At 38.9% G+C, this 18,375-nt stretch overlaps 1 protein-coding gene and 1 long non-coding RNA gene across 2 annotated transcripts in view; one reads left to right on the top strand and one right to left on the bottom strand.

Annotated features, from left to right (window-relative positions):
* LOC146965504 (uncharacterized) overlaps positions 1 to 18,375 on the top strand; it is a 518,674-nt gene that overhangs the window by 320,272 nt on the left and 180,027 nt on the right. The gene's annotated exons all lie outside the window — the stretch shown is intronic.
* LOC146965510 (uncharacterized) lies at positions 5,770 to 16,978 on the bottom strand. The gene is made up of 15 exons (XM_085765000.1): positions 16,921 to 16,978; positions 15,289 to 15,375; positions 14,443 to 14,546; positions 14,304 to 14,345; positions 14,122 to 14,148; positions 13,912 to 13,983; positions 13,110 to 13,175; positions 12,607 to 12,633; positions 12,480 to 12,524; positions 11,226 to 11,261; positions 11,074 to 11,154; positions 10,186 to 10,282; positions 9,201 to 9,310; positions 7,458 to 7,577; positions 5,770 to 6,256 (listed from the first exon to the last, which is right to left on the bottom strand). Exons 2-15 carry the CDS (start codon positions 15,362 to 15,364, stop codon positions 6,239 to 6,241), a joined length of 921 nt encoding a protein of 306 aa, XP_085621126.1. The 5' UTR covers positions 15,365 to 15,375; positions 16,921 to 16,978; the 3' UTR covers positions 5,770 to 6,238.

Genomic DNA, 18,375 nt, shown 5'->3' with positions numbered 1-18,375 from the left:
TTTTATATAAGATTATTTAATACTGGAAAGATATTGTTATTATAATTATTTTAAGTTTTTAAGAAGTGTCAGAAGAGAATGAGTTTGACTGGACGTGGGTCTGTGATTCTCAGAAAAAAAACAAAAAAACAAATATTGAAGGTGAAGTGTTGACCAAACTACATAACAGATGGTTCTATAAAACGAATCGCCTTGTTGTTTACAACTACTTCTGGGTAGAAAACCCGCACGTAATTTGAATGAGAACAGTAGCGAACGAGAGTTTAGCTAGGCTATATATCATATTTTTCACGCCCTATCACCGTTTAGACAAATCTGAAATGATTGAAGAAACATTAATATTTGTGTGTGTGTATTTTGTGTTGTTATGTGTGGTATTTATTCAGTTTTGGGGAATCACAATAGCATCAGTGGCTCAGCTGACAGGGACAGCTAACGGCGGTAGAGCTAACGGCGGTAGCTAAGCTAATGGCGGTAGCAGCTAAGCTAACATCAGGACGTCAGCTGTTAAAACCCTCCCATTGTCGGACACGACATGAAACTACTCCAGTTCTCAATCATGTTGTAACTAAGATATCGGCTGGAGAAAATATTTTTTCATGGACCGTTTATTGAGTCACTGAGTTATTAAAGTTAAACAGGTAGCTAACGGTTAGCCCTGCCAATTCGCGATAACCATGACTAATTACAAAAACGTCCACACAGAAATACTAATGTTTGTCCAATCATTGGTTTTATAAACTTTACAAACATAAGATTAGTCTAAACGGTGATATAGTGATGTGAAAAATTAGATATAGCCTATATAGCGAAACTCCCGTCTGTCACTATTGTTCTCATGCTGGTTTTCTACCCGGAAGTATGTGTAAACAACAAGGCGATTCATTCTGTATGATCTAACACATTTCTATAGAGTCAGAGCTTGGCGGCTGATTGGTTGGTGATTGATTGGTTTGAATGCACACTGATTTTACCAGATACTCCCCCTGAGAGGCTGCAGCTCAGATTACAAGAGTCTCCAAAATCCCAATTTTCAATTATCACACCGGAGGGAACTCTACATGAAGCTATTGATGCGTCTTCCCCTCCCTCTGTGCTGTCCAAACATCAAGAGATCTGATGAATTATAATCTGGGACCAGAACCTCCTGTAGTCTGAGCTCAGCCCTTCACTCATCAGTCAGTTAGTTAGTTAGTTAGTTAGATAACGACATCAAACAAATGTCCACGTCTCCACCACAGACGTGATCAACTTCCTGTTCAAACACACTCTTGTTCAGTGGATCCATCAGTCAGCTTTGCAGTCGGTGTTTTGATAATAAGCCTGTAGACCAAGCAGCTAGTCAGCTACAGTGACCCGTGTGAAGGACGGCGATCATCAACTTCCTAGTTAATAGCCTAATAAACCAGTCACTTGTTTCGTTATCGTAACGACTGGTCAGTCACTTTGCTCGTTCAGTCATTTACAAAATAAAAATAAATAAATAAATGAATAAAAAAAGGTGCGAGTCCACTTAGCGTCTTCAGTGATCAGAGTAGCCCGAGTGAACAAGTGCCTGAAAGACTAAAACACTAGTGTAGAAACATCACATCACACCACAGCCTGTAGACTCTGACCAAACCTTTTATTCATGTTTCTGGACGTCCTGAGGCCTGGAGGTTAGGATTCACACACACACACACACACACACTGCCAACTGGATCAGACACTGTGGACAAAAACACACATAATATGGAGCAAACCAATGTGGGATTAAGAAGATGCAGTTAACATGGGGGAGCTTCATTGGCTTAGACACCTGTCATTTAAAGTTTCTCATTAATCATCAATGAGAGGCCTCATGTAATCGCATGCTAAATTAACAGTAATTTCATCATTGATTAATCTGCAGTGTTTTGTTTACTAAATGACAGATTATAGTGATAAATACCTCTTAATTCCCACAGTCACAGCTTCAGGGGTCACAGTCCAAAAACCAAGAGGAGACGACATTCGGTTTCCTGTCAAGAATGAAACAGAAACACATTAAAAAAACCCTCACATTTTCATTTTGCTTTAAAAACAATGAATTATCCAATTATCAAAATATTTGCCGACGACTGTCCTGTCTCCGTTTACGGCCACAGCTCTGTTGTTGTAACTTTAAACTCCAGCCTCCTCCACTGTGATGTGTGTTTTTAATGAATGAATAAGAGACAAACGCTCTTTTAGCCAAATAACGACCAGATTGTTGAGTATGAAATCATGAAGTCACTCGTCAATCGACATAAAAATTAACTTGCAAAAAGCTGTTTTTGTATGATCTCAGTTATAAACATCCAAACCTTTGGATTTTGGACACTACAAGTTATTGAAATTGGCTCACTTGGAGATTTTTCCACTACTTTCTGACTCTGCTGACATAAAAACCTTAAAGTGCTCAGAGGCTCCCAGAGAAAATACACAAAAGTAAAACCACTCACCAAAAAAAAACAAAAAACACAAACACTTGCCAGGAGGCAGTTGCAAGCACTCAAAACACAGCAGCACTAATGGATACAGCCGGGGTCAGTCTGGTAGTCTAGCTCATATTGTCAGTGCACAATTGAATTGAATTTAGTTTGTTTTTTTTAGAAAGATGTGTCTGTTAGTCCAGACTGCAGTGGTCGTGGTAGTCAGCCTGTCAGTCAAACAACCTTCCTCACTCTGATAGCTACAGAAACTACAGAAGCTCTATCATTTTGAATAACAGAAATAACTGTGTCTATAGATTTTACATTTTCTATGCAGCCGTTTCCTCTTTTTATCTCCACCCGCTGCCACTAGATTAAAAATCTTATCTGCATGACGTCACCACAACAGCACAGATGCCAAAAAAAATGTGACATACAGTACTGCTCCAGAATCTTTCTAGGTTTTTAATGTGCAATGTTTTTTTGTTTTGTTTTGTTTTGTTTTGTTTTGTTTGTTGAATTACTCTGGTTTTAATTTTAAGGTGCAATGAACTGGCAACAAATTGATTCAAAATTGATTCAAGTGATATTGTTAGAAAGAGAAAAGAGGGAATTCATCCAAGAGAAGTTCATCCTGCAGGAAAAATAATCACAAAGCCTACATCATGGTGTATCTGAGTGACATTCAAGAACAACGTACAGTTAAAAAAATAAAATAAAAAAAAGCTGTCGGGCCTGTTGTTGCATTTTAAATAAATGAGTCAAACTGAAGAGAAGAGGTTGAGTTTTTCCCAGGCTGTGAAGACGTGGAAGTGAACAAGTTGTTGGTTTTTCAGGTGTGTTTGTGTCACTCTGCACTTGGTGAACCTGTTAACATCAATGACTGGTGTTGTTATCTTCTTTCTCAGATATGGTGTTTGATTTTTATGTTTTAAAAAACTTTTCAAATCTGTGTTTTAGGAACAAGAAAATAAGTCGACACAAAGATTTTAGAAACCAATTGTCACAACTATCAGAAAGTCAATGAACAACCATACTGTTGGGTTGGGTATAGACACAATCTCCTTTGAAGGCACTGTACGAGGTGAAGGTCAATGGTCAGAAAACTCATCGCTTTTCCATTCCCGTCATAAAGACTTGTGTGAGGCACCAGAGAAGCAGGAATATCTCCCGTTTTCTTGCCCGGACGCTTGTGATAAATAAAATGTTCAAACCAAGAACATATTGTGTTTCATTTGAGGGAAAACACACAATCATCCTACATCAGAGAAAATAGACTTGTCAGAGTAGGAAAAGCCTGTTACTACAAGTGAAAACATAATGTTGATTTGATGATGGACAGAATTTATTGGAGAATACCTGAAACCTGGCCAAGAACATTCATGTACAAAATCTAAACTAACTATTCCAGTTAAAGTGTTTATTGTATCTGGAGGACAACTTAGATGAAGGAGCAGTAGATAATGAGAGGTTTTCAGGTTTGTCATGCTACCAGATGCTAAATAATAAAATGTGAAAACCAAACAACTGGAGACTGCAAGCAAGACACAAGATGGATAACAGCACTACAGGTCAACACATCATCCAATCCAAAGACTGCAACAGCCCCTCCAGCTGTGAACAGATGTGCCAGAACAAGGCAACAGGGGAAAACAAGGGCAGAAACTCCAACCAGGTAACAGCAGGTTCAGTCAAACGAGGTGGTGAGCTATAAGCAACGTTATCCATTGTTAGCATGTAGGCCTACCTGAAAACTGACTCAGTGGTTTGTGTGTTGAAACAAAACCACAATAACAACAAATGCAAACATAAAAAATTCCTACATTTAAGCAAAGTGAGTCAAGTGACTAAACTCTTTAAAGGGACAACAAGGAGTTTCTATTTGGTTATAAAAAAAAGTCTCACGTTAATATGGATGAATCTCCGTTACCCACACTTGTTAATGGGCCCATTTTCAATAAATATATCGTTCTGTCTCTATCCATTTTGTTATTATCTGGCACATGCTGGTCCATGTTACGTTTCTTTACTTTCGGTTTCGCGGCGAATCATGAGAATAACGCCGCTGAATCGCTGTTTATGGGCGGAACTATGACGGTATGTGATCCTCTTCGAACCTCTGACTTTAATTCTTGATGAATGAAAACATGAGTCTGTCTTGCGCCAGTCAAAGAATTTCACGGTGCGGAGGCTCATAAATGTAGTGTGAAAACGCTTCGCTTTTCCAAAACTCCTCGTTGTCCCTTTAACTCTTCAAAACATCCCAGAACAATTTAGGAAATGTTGCTACAGGAGCTTAACCAAAGTAGCTTATGAACCCCTCACTCCACATTCATTAAAATAGCCTACTGTTTTAAAAACATAAAATTCAGTCATTAACCAACAACTGATCAACTAATCAAACCAGTCGACTCACCACTTCGGCTTGAAAGATTAAAAAAAAAAAAAAGTAGAAGAAAAGGAAAAAAGAAAGAAAGACCATTGAATGAGAAGGTTTGTCCAAACGTTTGACTGATAGTGTAGGTCAATAAAAGACTGTAAGAAACTAGGAGAGTTAGATATTGTAGTTTTAAACCCACCTGTCAACAGAGCCGCTGAAGTTGTTGAAACTGGTCACTTTCGGAGCCTGGAAACAAAACCAGTGTTTTTAATCATCATTTAAAAAAGAATAATAATTAGTTTAAAAAATCTGTCATTTTTTTTCATTTACTAGACGTTTCAGGCGACCCCATTTGAATTCCAGGCGACCCCACGTGGGGTCCCAACCCCAAGGTTGAAAAACACTGGATTAATTGATCGATTGATGATTATTTCTCAGCTCATTGTAATGAATAAAAAAAACCTGAGAAAAGTCTCTCCAAGTTCCCAAGAACCCAGAGTGACGTCGTCTCAGTGATCATCTTGTCCAACCAACCGTCTGAACCTCAAAATGATTAAAACAAATATTTCAATTGTTAAAATATTGTTTAGAAAGAGAAAAAAGTGGATACACTGTTGATATGGTTGATATTTGTGACTAACCTATTGGGAATACTGTCATTTCCTGTCAAATGACTCCCTCGGTTTACACAGTACTTGTACTGTATGTACAGTTCAGTAGTTTTATGACAAAACATCAAATTTTGAGAGATATTCTTAAATTTTGTGTAGGAAGAATAACTGAACTGCTTTCAACCATGAGAACTTTGGCAGCAGGTTTACACAAAAATCACTGACGGTGCACACACAAAGGCATCATGCTTATTTCCTCTTCTATAAAAGTTTCATTTCATCACTGACAACTAAAGCTGCATAACGACATGAATAAATTGAAACCCGAGTCTGAAATCAAGGCAAAAGTCAGTCATCTGATATTTATTGATCTCTTTGTAGGAGCTGGATCACTGCAGCATCAACAGCACACATACACTTTTTTTTCTTTTTTTAAACAAGATGTTTCCACATTCATGATATAAAACTATCCACATGATGAATAAATGCTGTTACTTTCAATGTAAGTGAGTAAGTTATCAAACAGGAGGCGTGTTTAAATCAAAAAATGAACTACTGGAACAGCGCTCATGCATTAATAAATCAAATTTGCAGAAAACGTGTTTAATCCCAATAAACTGCTGTTTTCAGAAACACTGACACAGTCACACACAGTCACACCAGGAAACTGCTGCTGAGCACCTGGACCGGGTCGGATGGAAGTGTTTTATTGGGGTTTTTTTTGTATTTTTGCTCAAGGGCACTTCAGTGGTACAGTAGTGGTTCAGTGTGTCCAATGTGTGTGTTTGTGTGTGTTTGTGTTGGTTGGAGCGTGGTCAGTGTCTGCGGTCGTCCTGGTCCACACAGGAGGCATGGGAACAAACAGAGGAACAGGGGAAGAGAAAATGAGAATAAAGTTAAACACATATTTACTAATAATAATGTAATTAAATTACTGAGAAAGAAAATATCTGCACTGACCACATACTCCATTGGTAACACATTCAACATAGTCTGAGCTAGTCGACAGTTTCCCTATGACAGCTTTAGATATAAAGTAAGTGTTTGTTGTAAAGTTATTTAAAATGAATTTAAAAGCTAACAGTATCTGGTCCTGACATGACTCTCATTCAGTTTTAGCAACAATCAAGTGTGTAGGGTTGTTTGGAAAAGTTTATCAATCAATCAATCAATCAATCAGACTTTAGCATGTAGCTCAAATTGCTTTACACCATAAAAGCAGACAAAACAAAGCAAAAATAAAACCCAAAGTCACGCAACTACACACACACAAACTCATTTATAGAGCTTGAAAGAAGGCAACTGAAGCGCTATCTTACTCTCAACAATTTGCCGTGAGGAAACACCAGAGACTGGATAAAAAAAGAAATAAATAAAAGGAACTAAAAGTTACAGGACATGATAAAAATAACTACAATTATACAATAATTAGGCTAAGACTAAAAAGACAAAAAATAAATGATAAAAATCGATAAATAAAAGGATAGGAAAATTTGTAAAATAGTAAAACCTATAAGTAAAATCTAATCAAAAGCCAGGCCAAAGAGGTGTGTTCTTATAAATGTCCACATTCGCAGCTGTTCGGTGATTCACCACAGAGCTGCTGTGAATTGAATCCATTTGTGTTTTTGTATCTTCCATTTTATTTTTACTGTCATTATTGCCATCATTTAATCAAAAACATTCTTTTCTTTTTTACTCTTATGCCAATTTATGCACCTGAACCAATATTATACATTCACAGTTGGTAGTTTATTAGGAATACCTGGCTACAGCAGCTCAAACTGATCCAACAGTTCTTTAATGATCAATTTGGAGGATGCACTGTTATGTAACCTCATTAATATGAGCTGCAGTGAGACGAAATAATAAAGTACAATATAATTTAACAGCAGCTCAGACCACGTCCTCCAGAATGATCATGAAGTTTAATCATCTCTTCTATATTTTCTATAAATCTGGTGCAGCACAAACTAAACCAACTTTATTTACAGTGTCCAGCTGTTCCTGATAATCTGACGTGACTGCAGTTACCAGGACGTTGATCCACTGGGAGTCGGAGTAGATGTACAGAGCCTGTCTGTCCGTCCTCAGCACCATCACGTTCTCGCCCCTCAGCCTCCTCATCTGTCGCTCTCCATCTGCTATAAACACCTGAAGAAGAGCCAGAGTTACACTGTCAACAATACACACTGCACTTTTCCTCTTTTATTCTGAAGGATCCAACCAGCCGGTTAGATCTGCAGCATCGCCTACAACTGGCTCATGCTACAGATTCTCCACACGAGGGCGCTGTTCAGGAACTGACCTAATTTGAGGTAATTATGAAGGTGAAAATACAATATTACCCTCTGAAATAAAGAAAAAGAAAAGATATAAAGGTAGATGTTTGTATTAAAGCTCCATACAATAGATAGATAGATAGATAGACAGATAGATAGACAGATAGATAGACAGATAGATAGACAGATAGATAGATAGATAGATAGATAGATAGATAGATAGATAGATAGATAGATAGATAGATAGATAGATAGATAGATAGATAGAACTTTATTCATTCCAAAGGAAATTATTCGGCCAGGCCGCTCCAGAGGAAAATAAATTTGTTCAGGAAAATAAATAGAATACAAAAGGTAATACTAAAGGTAGATGTTTGTGTTAAAGCTCCATACAGTATAAAGGTAGATGTTTGTGTTAAAGCTCCATACAGTATAAAGGTAGATGTTTGTATTAAAGCTCCATACGGTATAAAGGTAGATGTTTGTATTAAAGCTCCATACGGTATAAAGGTAGATGTTTGTGTTAAAGCTCCATACGGTATAAAGGTAGATGTTTGTGTTAAAGCTCCATACGGTATAAAGGTAGATGTTTGTGGTAAAGCTCCATACGGTATAAAGGTAGATGTTTGTGTTAAAGCTCCATACGGTATAAAGGTAGATGTTTGTGTTAAAGCTCCATACGGTATAAAGGTAGATGTTTGTGGTAAAGCTCCATACGGTATAAAGGTAGATGTTTGTGTTAAAGCTCCATACGGTATAAAGGTAGATGTTTGTGTTAAAGCTCCATACGGTATAAAGGTAGATGTTTGTGTTAAAGCTCCATACAGTATAAAGGTAGATGTTTGTGTTAAAGCTCCATACAGTATAAAGGTAGATGTTTGTGTTAAAGCTCCATACAGTATAAAGGTAGATGTTTGTGTTAAAGCTCCATACAGTATAAAGGTAGATGTCCATGTGTAGTGTGATTATAAAGCAGCTCTAGGTTCTATATTAATACTGTGAAAGTATCAAAGCCTCAGTCCACAGAGAAATGCACACAGCCTGTATTCAGAAACTGAGCCTTAAAACCAGCCGTCAGGACTTCCTGTCACTTTGTGATGTCACAACAAAGCCCCGCCCCCTCACCACCTGGACCCACCATCCATCCAACACTTTGCAGGATTTGGTTTCTCTGAGTGTTTTATTCTGAAATCTGCTCTGTTTTTTATTGTATCACTCAGAAGAACAGTCAGCCAATCAGAAGAGAGGCTCAGAGCCTCCTCCTCTCTTCTGATTGGCTGACACCAACCTGTTGTTACTAGAGCTCTAGAGAGGAGATGGAAAACTACACCGAGATGTTTTTTGGGGTCTTAAAACTACAAATATATACTGTATCTTCTTATGGATTAAATGAAGAGTTGTGTGTTTGATTCTGCATTGTGTGTGTGTGTGTGTGTGTGTGTGTGTGTGTGTGTGTGTGTGTGTGTGTGTGTGTGTGTGTGTGTGTGTCACTGACCGTCTGGACTCGGTCCAACAGCGGCTCTGGGGTTTGAACCTGTGAACAGTGACATTTGGCCGAAGGGCCTCTGTTTCCCACGTCTCCCTGCAGACCTGGCAGGACGTACGCTACAACACAAGGTGACAGTCATCACAGCTGCTCAGGTTCTCTTCTCACATTTTCTATTCACACTGTCATAAACTAAAGTGATCCGTCTCTTTGGACTCCGCCTTCAACCCAGATGTAGAATCATATAAATCCATCATGTTAAAGGGATAGTTCAACATTTTGGCAAATTGGCCCATTGCCATAATCCCTATAGTCATAGCAGTAGGTTTGTTACCTTTAATTGTCGGTGCAAGCTGTTTTTAGAACGGCGGGGCAGATTCGCGAGCTGCTCAGAGCTACGCTACGGAGGCTCATGGGATTTCTTGGTTTCCCTCATCATCAAACTCATCAAATACACAATCCAACAACTCCACAACGCTCTGGTGGACAAGTTGTGACCTGCACATTCACCACGCTATGAGATAATAACACAACGTTACCAGACAGAGTTGTTTTAGAGGGAAATTCATGCAAAACCACTGATGCACGTTGCCTTCAAGGACAGTTTTTCATCCAGCAGTCTCTGTATTTATATCGAAAACAACTCTGTCTGGTAACGTTGTGTTATTATCTCATAGCGTGGTGAATGTGCAGGTCACAACTTGTCCACCAGAGCGTTGTGGAGTTGTTGGATTGTGTATTTGATGAGTTTGATGAGGGAAACCAAGAAATCCCATGAGCCTCCGTAGCGTAGCTCTGAGCAGCTCACGGCTCTGCTCCGCCTTTCTAAAAACAGCTTGCACCGACAATTAAAGGTAACAAACCTACTGCTATGACTATAGGGATTATGGCAATGGGCCAATTTGCCAAAATGTTGAACTATCCCTTTAAATCTATTATTTATTAAACAAACAGAACCTCCTCCTCCTTCCTCCAACTTCCTGTTGTCACACACCTTGTCCAGGAAGTCCAGGGTCTCCAGTCAGACCAGCTGATCCCACAGGACCAGGACGACCCAGCTTCCCTAGAGGCCCGCAGGATCCCTTCAACCCCTACACACACACACACACACACACACACACACACACACACACACATCCATTAAATCATTGAATTGTTGAATATCAATACAAACATCAACACACTCAAATACTTTCTGACATGATACTATATTGATTCTTTGAAGCGCTGCATTGTTGTTTTGAAATTAAATGTAAATCAGAGTTGGCAAGATGAGCAATTCAGAAATATCTTGCATCAGATTTGTTAAAATGTTTGTATTCATGTTGGTTTTATGTCATTTGAACCTTTTTTTTTATTATTTATTTATTTTTAACAAAAGTCAGACTGAATGTTCCTGAACATGTCAAATGGTGTAACCACAAATGAATGATACATATTTTATCCATCTTCAGTGGATTTAACTGAATTTATAACAAAATATACTTCCATTTGAAATAAATGCTTTTGCTGGGTTTTTATATTTAAATTTTAATGATTTTTGGCAACACTGAGCAGGAAACAAAAAGCTCTTCTTCTAAATAATGTGACAAATTAAGTAAAAATTTGTCACGTAACATAGTGTTGCATTGTAAAAGTATTGACATTTATTCCACATTTAAATCCAGATTAAATTTCCTGTATATAGTCAGACTTTTTAGATATTTTATTTATAAACAGCCAAAAAAAAAAAAAAAGCAAACGGTTACACCACTTGACACTGGGTTGCATCATCATCATCATCATCACCACTGACCCTAATACTATTAAAAATAGCCGTTTGGAGAATGATGGTGATGCATCGTACTGAGACGTCACCTCCACCTGTTCTCCATGAACCCACCGTGCTGCCTCGGCTCCCTGTGTCTCCTCTGGGCCCCTGTTCTCCCCTCAGGCCGGGGTCGCCCCGCTGGCCCCAGTCACCCTGCAACAGACCAGAACAACCGTCAGAGCTGCTCTTTTTATTTCACCTTACACATTAAGAGCCTCCTCTACCTTCTCTCCTAGTTCTCCAGCGACGCCTCGTTCACCCTGCAGACACACACAGCGGTACAAAGTAGGGATGTCACGATTATAGGGTAAACCAAAACTGCGTACTTACTGTGAAATAAAACAGGTATTTGGCCCAGAAAACTATGTTTTGTATAATTTGTCTAAAAAGAAAAGATCCCTGTGTGCTCAATTGAAAGCTGGTATTCTTGGTCTTCATATCGAGACAGGCAGATATGTCGGCACAGCAGAAGACGATAGAATTTGTAACTTATGTGACATCCAAGAGGTGGAGAATGAAGTTCATTTTGTGTTCTACTGTCCTTTTTATGACTCTATAAGACAAAAATTGTTTAGTAAGGTAGATCCAAATAACGAATTTGTGTGGTTAGACGATGCTGAGAAGCTAAAATGTCTTTTTCAGTTGAATATATTTGCATTTTCTTTATTTCTTGAAAAGGCTTGGGCAATGAGACGAAGAGCGATATATAGCTGAGTACTGAAAGTAATCTTAAATTGTTTATTTATGTCACACCTGTGTGGCACCAACAGGAAGGACTGTCTAGTCTTTTTTTTGTATTTGTTATTAAATGTGTCTTGTAATCTCATATGGGATGGGCCACAGTGGTGGCATGACACGAAAATAAAAAATTCATTCATTCATATAGACTTTCTTTGTACGATTATTGTCGGAGATAATCATGGTATTACGATTATCACAATTATTATGCATTAATTAATTTCACAACATATGAATGTGTAAAATCAAATACAGTCAAAATATAATTACATTACTAATTATTTACACTAAACATTTTAACTATCTACTATTATAGTAATATATAACCAATTATTAATCCTCCAGGGGAAGTGTTTTAAATATTCAAATCATTATTAGTCATCTATACCAAATGTTTAAGTTTATTTTAATTGTTTGCTTTGTTTTCTTTTTTTACCACAAATGAGACACTGAGATTTAAATTCTTACCAATTGTATGTTACGTTCGGTAAATGGACAAGTATTTCTTACATTTACCTTAACCTTTGTGCACACCTGCCTCTGTGTTTACAACATAATCTTTTTTGGAAAGTGACGGTATTTAAGAATCTTTACAATTAATTAAATTGTGGTGTTTAATACCGCGATTAATTGTGAAAACAAGTAATCGTGACATCCCGAGTACAAAGTTTAATAAATTAGTCTAATTATGTCAAATTTTCAGGCTTATGAAAAAGAGAGGAGAGAGAGTTGATCTTCACCTTCTCTCCTCCAGCTCCTCTGTTTCCCTTCACACCTTTATTGCCCTGAAAGAGAAATTAGAAAACATGAATTACAGTTTAAAATGTCTCGAGTTTTATATAAACATGCAACACGATCGTCACTCACCATGAATCCTTTCTGTCCTTTACTGCCCTGTGAGCACACAAGTGTCAAGTGTTACCAATAGAATTACAGTCAAAGAAAGAGATAAAAAAAAAATATGATGTAAATGAAGATTAAAAAAAAGAAAACATGTCTTTATACTATAACATATAGGAGAAAATTGAAAATATCAAAATAAATCAGTGAGGATTTGAGTTTTAAGATGTTATCTTTTCTGTTCTCATGTTTTTTGTACCGTCTCTAACAGTTGTTCCAAACCTGAGGACACATAACAAAATGTACTGTTTGTTTCTACTGGTTCTGTCGAATAAAGACATAAAATGTAAAGACGTAACACTGTGTAGCTGCTCTAAAAAACACATGACCTGCTCTCATTTCACCATGTGACAACTGAACTGACAGGTAACAGTGAGCTGATAACAGTTCAGGGCACCTGGTGATCCTGTGTTATTATGTGCTAAAAGCAGGTGGTGCAGACAGTGTGATGTGGAAACAAGATGATTCACCTTGATCATCCCAGGAGTCCCGATGTCTCCGTACAGCCCCCTCCAGCCCCGGTTGCCCTTCTCCCCCTGAGGAGACAGTCGTGGTTTTAATGTGACATCACAGCAGGTCACTGTAGATGGTGTCGTATCAAAACAACACTGGTCTAACACAGATTACTCAAACTAACCCTTTAACCTTCCTCTTGTGTTTGGGTCACCAGACCACTGACCCGTTCTCAGGTTTTAACAGCATACAAGTACCGCATAAATTTGTTTATAGCATCAAGGCTTTTTGACTTTGTCAGGAACCTCTATTTAAACAAAATAAAACAAAAACATTTTTTTTACAAAATTCTAAAATGCTCTGGTTAAAATTATGATTTGTGGTGTTAGGGTCAATTTTGACCCGGTTATAACGATAAGAACAATAATTAGTGTTCAAACTGAAATCATAAGTGCAAAACCAACCTTTTAATCAATGGATAAGGAACCTAACAACATAACCAAGAGATGAGAAACAAATGGGATGATAAAAAATAGTTTTTAGTGTGTTTTACAGCTGATTTAAGACTTGGGTCAAAACTGACCCTAACACCATAAATGGTAGGCTAGCAGAGAGCTACAAGAGGTAGGTTCAATTGAAGACAATGGGTATACTGTACTGACAAAAAAGGTCCACGGGCCCACACTAAATCATGGATCAGAAAAAAGTGTTTTTAGTGTATTTTACAGCTGATTTAAAACAAAGGACACAAGATAAAGGTTAAACTACTAACTCCAAAGGTTTGAATGTGTGTTAATGTCCTGACTAAGAGGCTGTGACCTTTTGACCTGGCTCTCCCATGGGTCCTTGTGGTCCCGGTTCTCCCTCTGGACCAGTCAAACCGGGGCGACCCTGAAGTACACACAGCAGTTTGATTAGACACAACTTTACTTTACCCTTTAGTGTGTGTGTGTGTGTGTGTGTGTGTGTGTGTGTGTGTGTGTGTGTGTGTGTGTGTGTGTGTGTGTGTGTGTGTATGTGTGTGTGTACCTTGGGTCCTCTGGTTCCTCTGCAGCCCTTTAAAAACACAAGCACAATTAAATTATAGTGAATACTGCTTCAAAAAACACAAACAATATAATAATATATGAAAAATTGCTGTAATTAATGAGTTTAGAAACAAAGGTTTTAATTTTTTCATTTTGTGGTGCCTAAAAATAAAGCTGTTGTACCTTTTCTCCTTTACGTCCTGTGATCTGTTCTGTTATATCGATCTGATGATTAAAGAAGAAACCGATCAGATTTTAGTTATGTACATATTTCACCAATGGAAATAAATAAATGTGTGTGTGTGTGTGTGTGTTTTATCACCATCAGCTCTGCTTTCCATTCGATTGGAGGAAACAAAGGAGGAGGAAGAGGAGGAGGGATGAAGACTTCACATCTCCGACCCGACGACCTGCTCAGAGGAAATCCTGCAGAGACAGAGAGGTGAGGACATTTATACAACTCTGAGGTGACACTTTAGTTTCCTAACAACATGTAACGCTCTAGTAACAACAGGTCGGTGTCAGCCAATCAGAAAAGAGAAGGAGGCTCTGATCCTCTCTTCTGACTGGCTGACTGTTTTCTGACTGATCCAATAAAAAATAAAGCAGATTTCAAAATAAAAAACTCAGAGAAACCAAAATCCTGCAAAGTGTTGGATGGTGGGTCCAGGTGGTGAGGGGGCGGGGCTTTGTTGTGACATCACAAAGTGACAGGAAGTCCTGACGGCTGGTTTTAAGGCTCAGTTTCTGAATACAGGCTGTGTGCATTTCTCTGTGGACTGAGGCTTTGATACTTTCACAGTATTAATATAGAACCTAGAGCTGCTTTATAATCACACTACACATGGACATCTACCTTTATACTGTATGGAGCTTTAACACAAACATCTACCTTTATACTGTATGGAGCTTTAACACAAACATCTACCTTTATACTGTATGGAGCTTTAACACAAACATCTACCTTTATACTGTATGGAGCTTTAACACAAACATCTACCTTTATACTGTATGGAGCTTTAATACAAACATCTACCTTTATACTGTATGGAGCTTTAAAATGTTAATTTATACATTAACTATATAATTCTATGCTACTCTTGATGGGACCTGAAGCCCTGGTACTAGTACTGGTTCTGGTTCTGGTTCTGGTTGTGTCTGGACTCACTGGTCGTGATGGAGGCAGCAGATGGTTGGAGGCCGCTGAGCAAGGCAGTCCATCCCAGAACCAGCTGAGTCAGCATCTCCTCTCTTCCTGCAACAGCTACATGTTAGTAAATGGGTTCATTTGGTTGTTCAGTTAGTTACCCAGGATGTGGTTTCCCTCTTAAAAGAAAGTCAAAGTTCACATTTATACAGAGTGTGATGATGATGGTGAAGAAGAAGAAGCAGAAGAATCACATGATGCATGTTGAAGAAAAACCTTAACAACTGCACAACAAATGCATCCAAACTCATCTGAGATCAGTTTCTCACACTGCAGGATGACGATCTATCTGAGATACAAAGATGATATGGAGAAACTGGCAGAGGTTACATATAAATCAAACACACACAGACACAAAGTGATTAAAGTAGGTGCAGATTTTCTGGGAATAGCAAATTGATCTCCCCTGTAGCAGGTACAGATCCTGTGGGAGTGCAAAATGTTTATAAATGTATAAATATGTGTTGTTTGGTAGTTTTTACTTAAATGTACTGTATGTGGATCTTGTGGTAGAAGCAACAATGTTACTGAATCATGATTTATGATTCAATTTTGTTTGAGTTGCCCTCAGGAGGAGGCAAATCTGATGAAGCAGCAAAAATCTATAACTGAACACAATGATCTGCAGTTTGTTTCTGAGGTGTTTCTCATTTCTTAAAAGGATGCAGATCTAGTGGTCGCAGCAGAAAGGCTGTTGCTAAGTTATTTTCTATTCATTCTGGGACTTTGGAAGTGAATGACTTCATGGGTTTTGCTTTTGGTGAAGATGCTGTAATTTTTTATTGAATAAAGACTAATGGGGATCCAAAATAAACAATAAACAAACACACTGTTAGAACAAGTAGTTTTCACATGAATGGACAGAGATCAACTCACTTCTAAACATAAACAGAATATAATAAAACTAATCCTCTCAGATGGACAATGGTGCATCGAGATATTGATCCTGATCCATACTGCCCTACAAAGGCAAAGTGCAGTAGCTACCTGCATTTTTTCAATTTTTTTTGACCAATCCAAAGTGTGGCACATTCTCTTCAATCTGTTAGAATTTGATATTGGTACTGCTAAAATTTAGTTATTGGGCTTTTTATTTTGCTGTCTATCCAAAAAAAGCACTATGAAACCAAGGCAATGTGCAGTATCTGCAAAGAGTACTGTACTCCCTACATTCTATAATTTACTCTATACATAATTCCATTGGAGTAAAACCAAGGCAAAGTGCCGTATCTGTAGCCAATAACAAGCCCAAGTGCAGTATCTGCACCAAAACCAAGGCAAAAGTGTGATATCTGCCATAAAACGGTCAAAATTGGTCAGAAAGACAAACTACAGAATACATTTAATCCAGTCCACCTTTATCTAATCAATTATAGACTTGGTAGTTATTCATAATTTGGTGCTTAAACCTGACAATGAAAAACACAAAAAGCTGTTTTTCTCAGTTTGGCATTTTTACAGATACTGCACTTTGCCTTTGTAGGGCAGAAATAATTAATAAACACAGTCATATCCAGCTCTAACACACTGACGTCTAGTTCAGACATCATGTTTAAAATGACTGTGTGGTGTATGTGAGTGTGTGTGTCCTACCTCGGCGTGGTCAGGTCCCAGAGTGGACGCCCTGCTCCTGCTCCGCTCCTGCTCCTGCGGTGGGATGGAGGCGTCTGCTGGAGCTGCTGGAGCTGCTGCTGCTCCTGGTCATGGTCCAAACAGAGCTGGAGCCCAATGTGCTGGGCTTGCTGCAGCGCTGAGTCCGACTTATCTCAATAAACGGTGGGAATGCAGCAGCAGCAGCAGCAGCAGCAGCAGCAGCAGCAGCAGCAGCAGCAGCAGCAGCAGCAGCTCTGGCAGCGCTCGCTCGGCAACAAAATATAATCAGATAATTGCTCCAACACACCGAGCCAAAGAGAGAAGAGAAGAGATGAGGAGCCGGCCGGGCCCCCGACGCAGCGAAGGAGCCGGTGGCACCTTCTGTCATTTTCTGTTATATGACGTTACTGTATTTTCCATTTTCATCTCAAGGCTCCGAGCCAAACGACTCACAGCAGCTTCGACTGAAGTGTTGTAGACTCACAGAGGGAGAGGTCAACAGGAGGAACATCCGAGGCCACAGGATGGAGATCAGGTTCCTGTGTCAGATCATGTTCAAGTCCAGATCTCATCACATGTGGTGTGAAAGTGTTTTATTGGACTCCTGTTTATGGAAATGGAGTCAAATTAAATAAACTGACTTAGTCTGCAGAGCTACTTCCTGCTGTGTCAGTGGTTTAACCAAAGTTTGTATCATCATCATCATCATCAGTGCATCATAACATCACTGTGGGTGTGGTTACAGTTGCAGCACACCACACATACACTGACATTGTGTAAATGTGACATGCAGAGGTGTGAGCTCCAGTTTTCACTCATTGAACTGAAACTGTTAAAGGGATAGTTCACCCAAAATTCAAATTTCACTCATTATCTACTCACCCTCATGTGGACTAAGGGCTGTGAGAGTCCTCCGTGGCTTCTCTGAGTTACAGGGGGGGGGGTCCGCGCAGCAGTATTTGTCCATATAATGGTTGTGATACTGCTCGTCTGTAATGTCCCTCTTGTATTGAAGCCCCGACATGAGAAATTGTTCCGAAAAAAATTAAATAAGTCTATATTTTAAGCTTGTTTGTAGCAGAAGCTCCCAGTGTCTCAGTTCACTGCTTTGCCTGTGTCTGTGCAAATCTCGCGTGATTTACACTGACCAGCGGAACAATTTCTCATGTCGGGGCTTCAATACAAGAGGGACATTACAGACGAGCAGTATGGAGGTATTTAGATGTTTTTTGGTGTGTCTTTTTGGACAAAGAAAAGTGAGCCCCCTTCACAACCATTATATGGACATGCTGCTACTCACCTGCTACGCCGAGACCCCCCCTAACTCCGAGAAGCCACGGAGGAAAATTCTCCCAGCCCTTAGTCGACATGAGGGTGAGTAGATAATGAGTAAAATTTGAATTTTGGGTGAACTATCCCTTTAAGATGGGGGGAGCGGCAAATTTTGGGGGTTTA

This window comes from Trachurus japonicus, chromosome 21, assembly GCF_045865225.1.
Source record: "Trachurus japonicus isolate A0001 chromosome 21, Traja_1.0".
Taxonomy (NCBI): domain Eukaryota; kingdom Metazoa; phylum Chordata; class Actinopteri; order Carangiformes; family Carangidae; genus Trachurus; species Trachurus japonicus.
The sequence above is the reverse complement of the archived record's forward strand: the minus strand, read 5'-3'. Positions and strand labels throughout refer to the sequence as shown.

Bases quoted from the DNA above. Each gene is read 5' to 3' on its own strand.
- LOC146965510 (XM_085765000.1), bottom strand. From the start codon at position 15,364: ATGCTGACTCAGCTGGTTCTGGGATGGACTGCCTTGCTCAGCGGCCTC. The intron at 14,547-15,288 runs GTGAGTCCAGAC...CTGTCTCTGCAG, and splicing joins TGCTGCCTCCATCACGACCA to GATTTCCTCTGAGCAGGTCG. The intron at 13,176-13,911 runs GTCACAGCCTCT...CTGTCTCCTCAG, and splicing joins TGGGAGAGCCAGGTCAAAAG to GGGGAGAAGGGCAACCGGGG.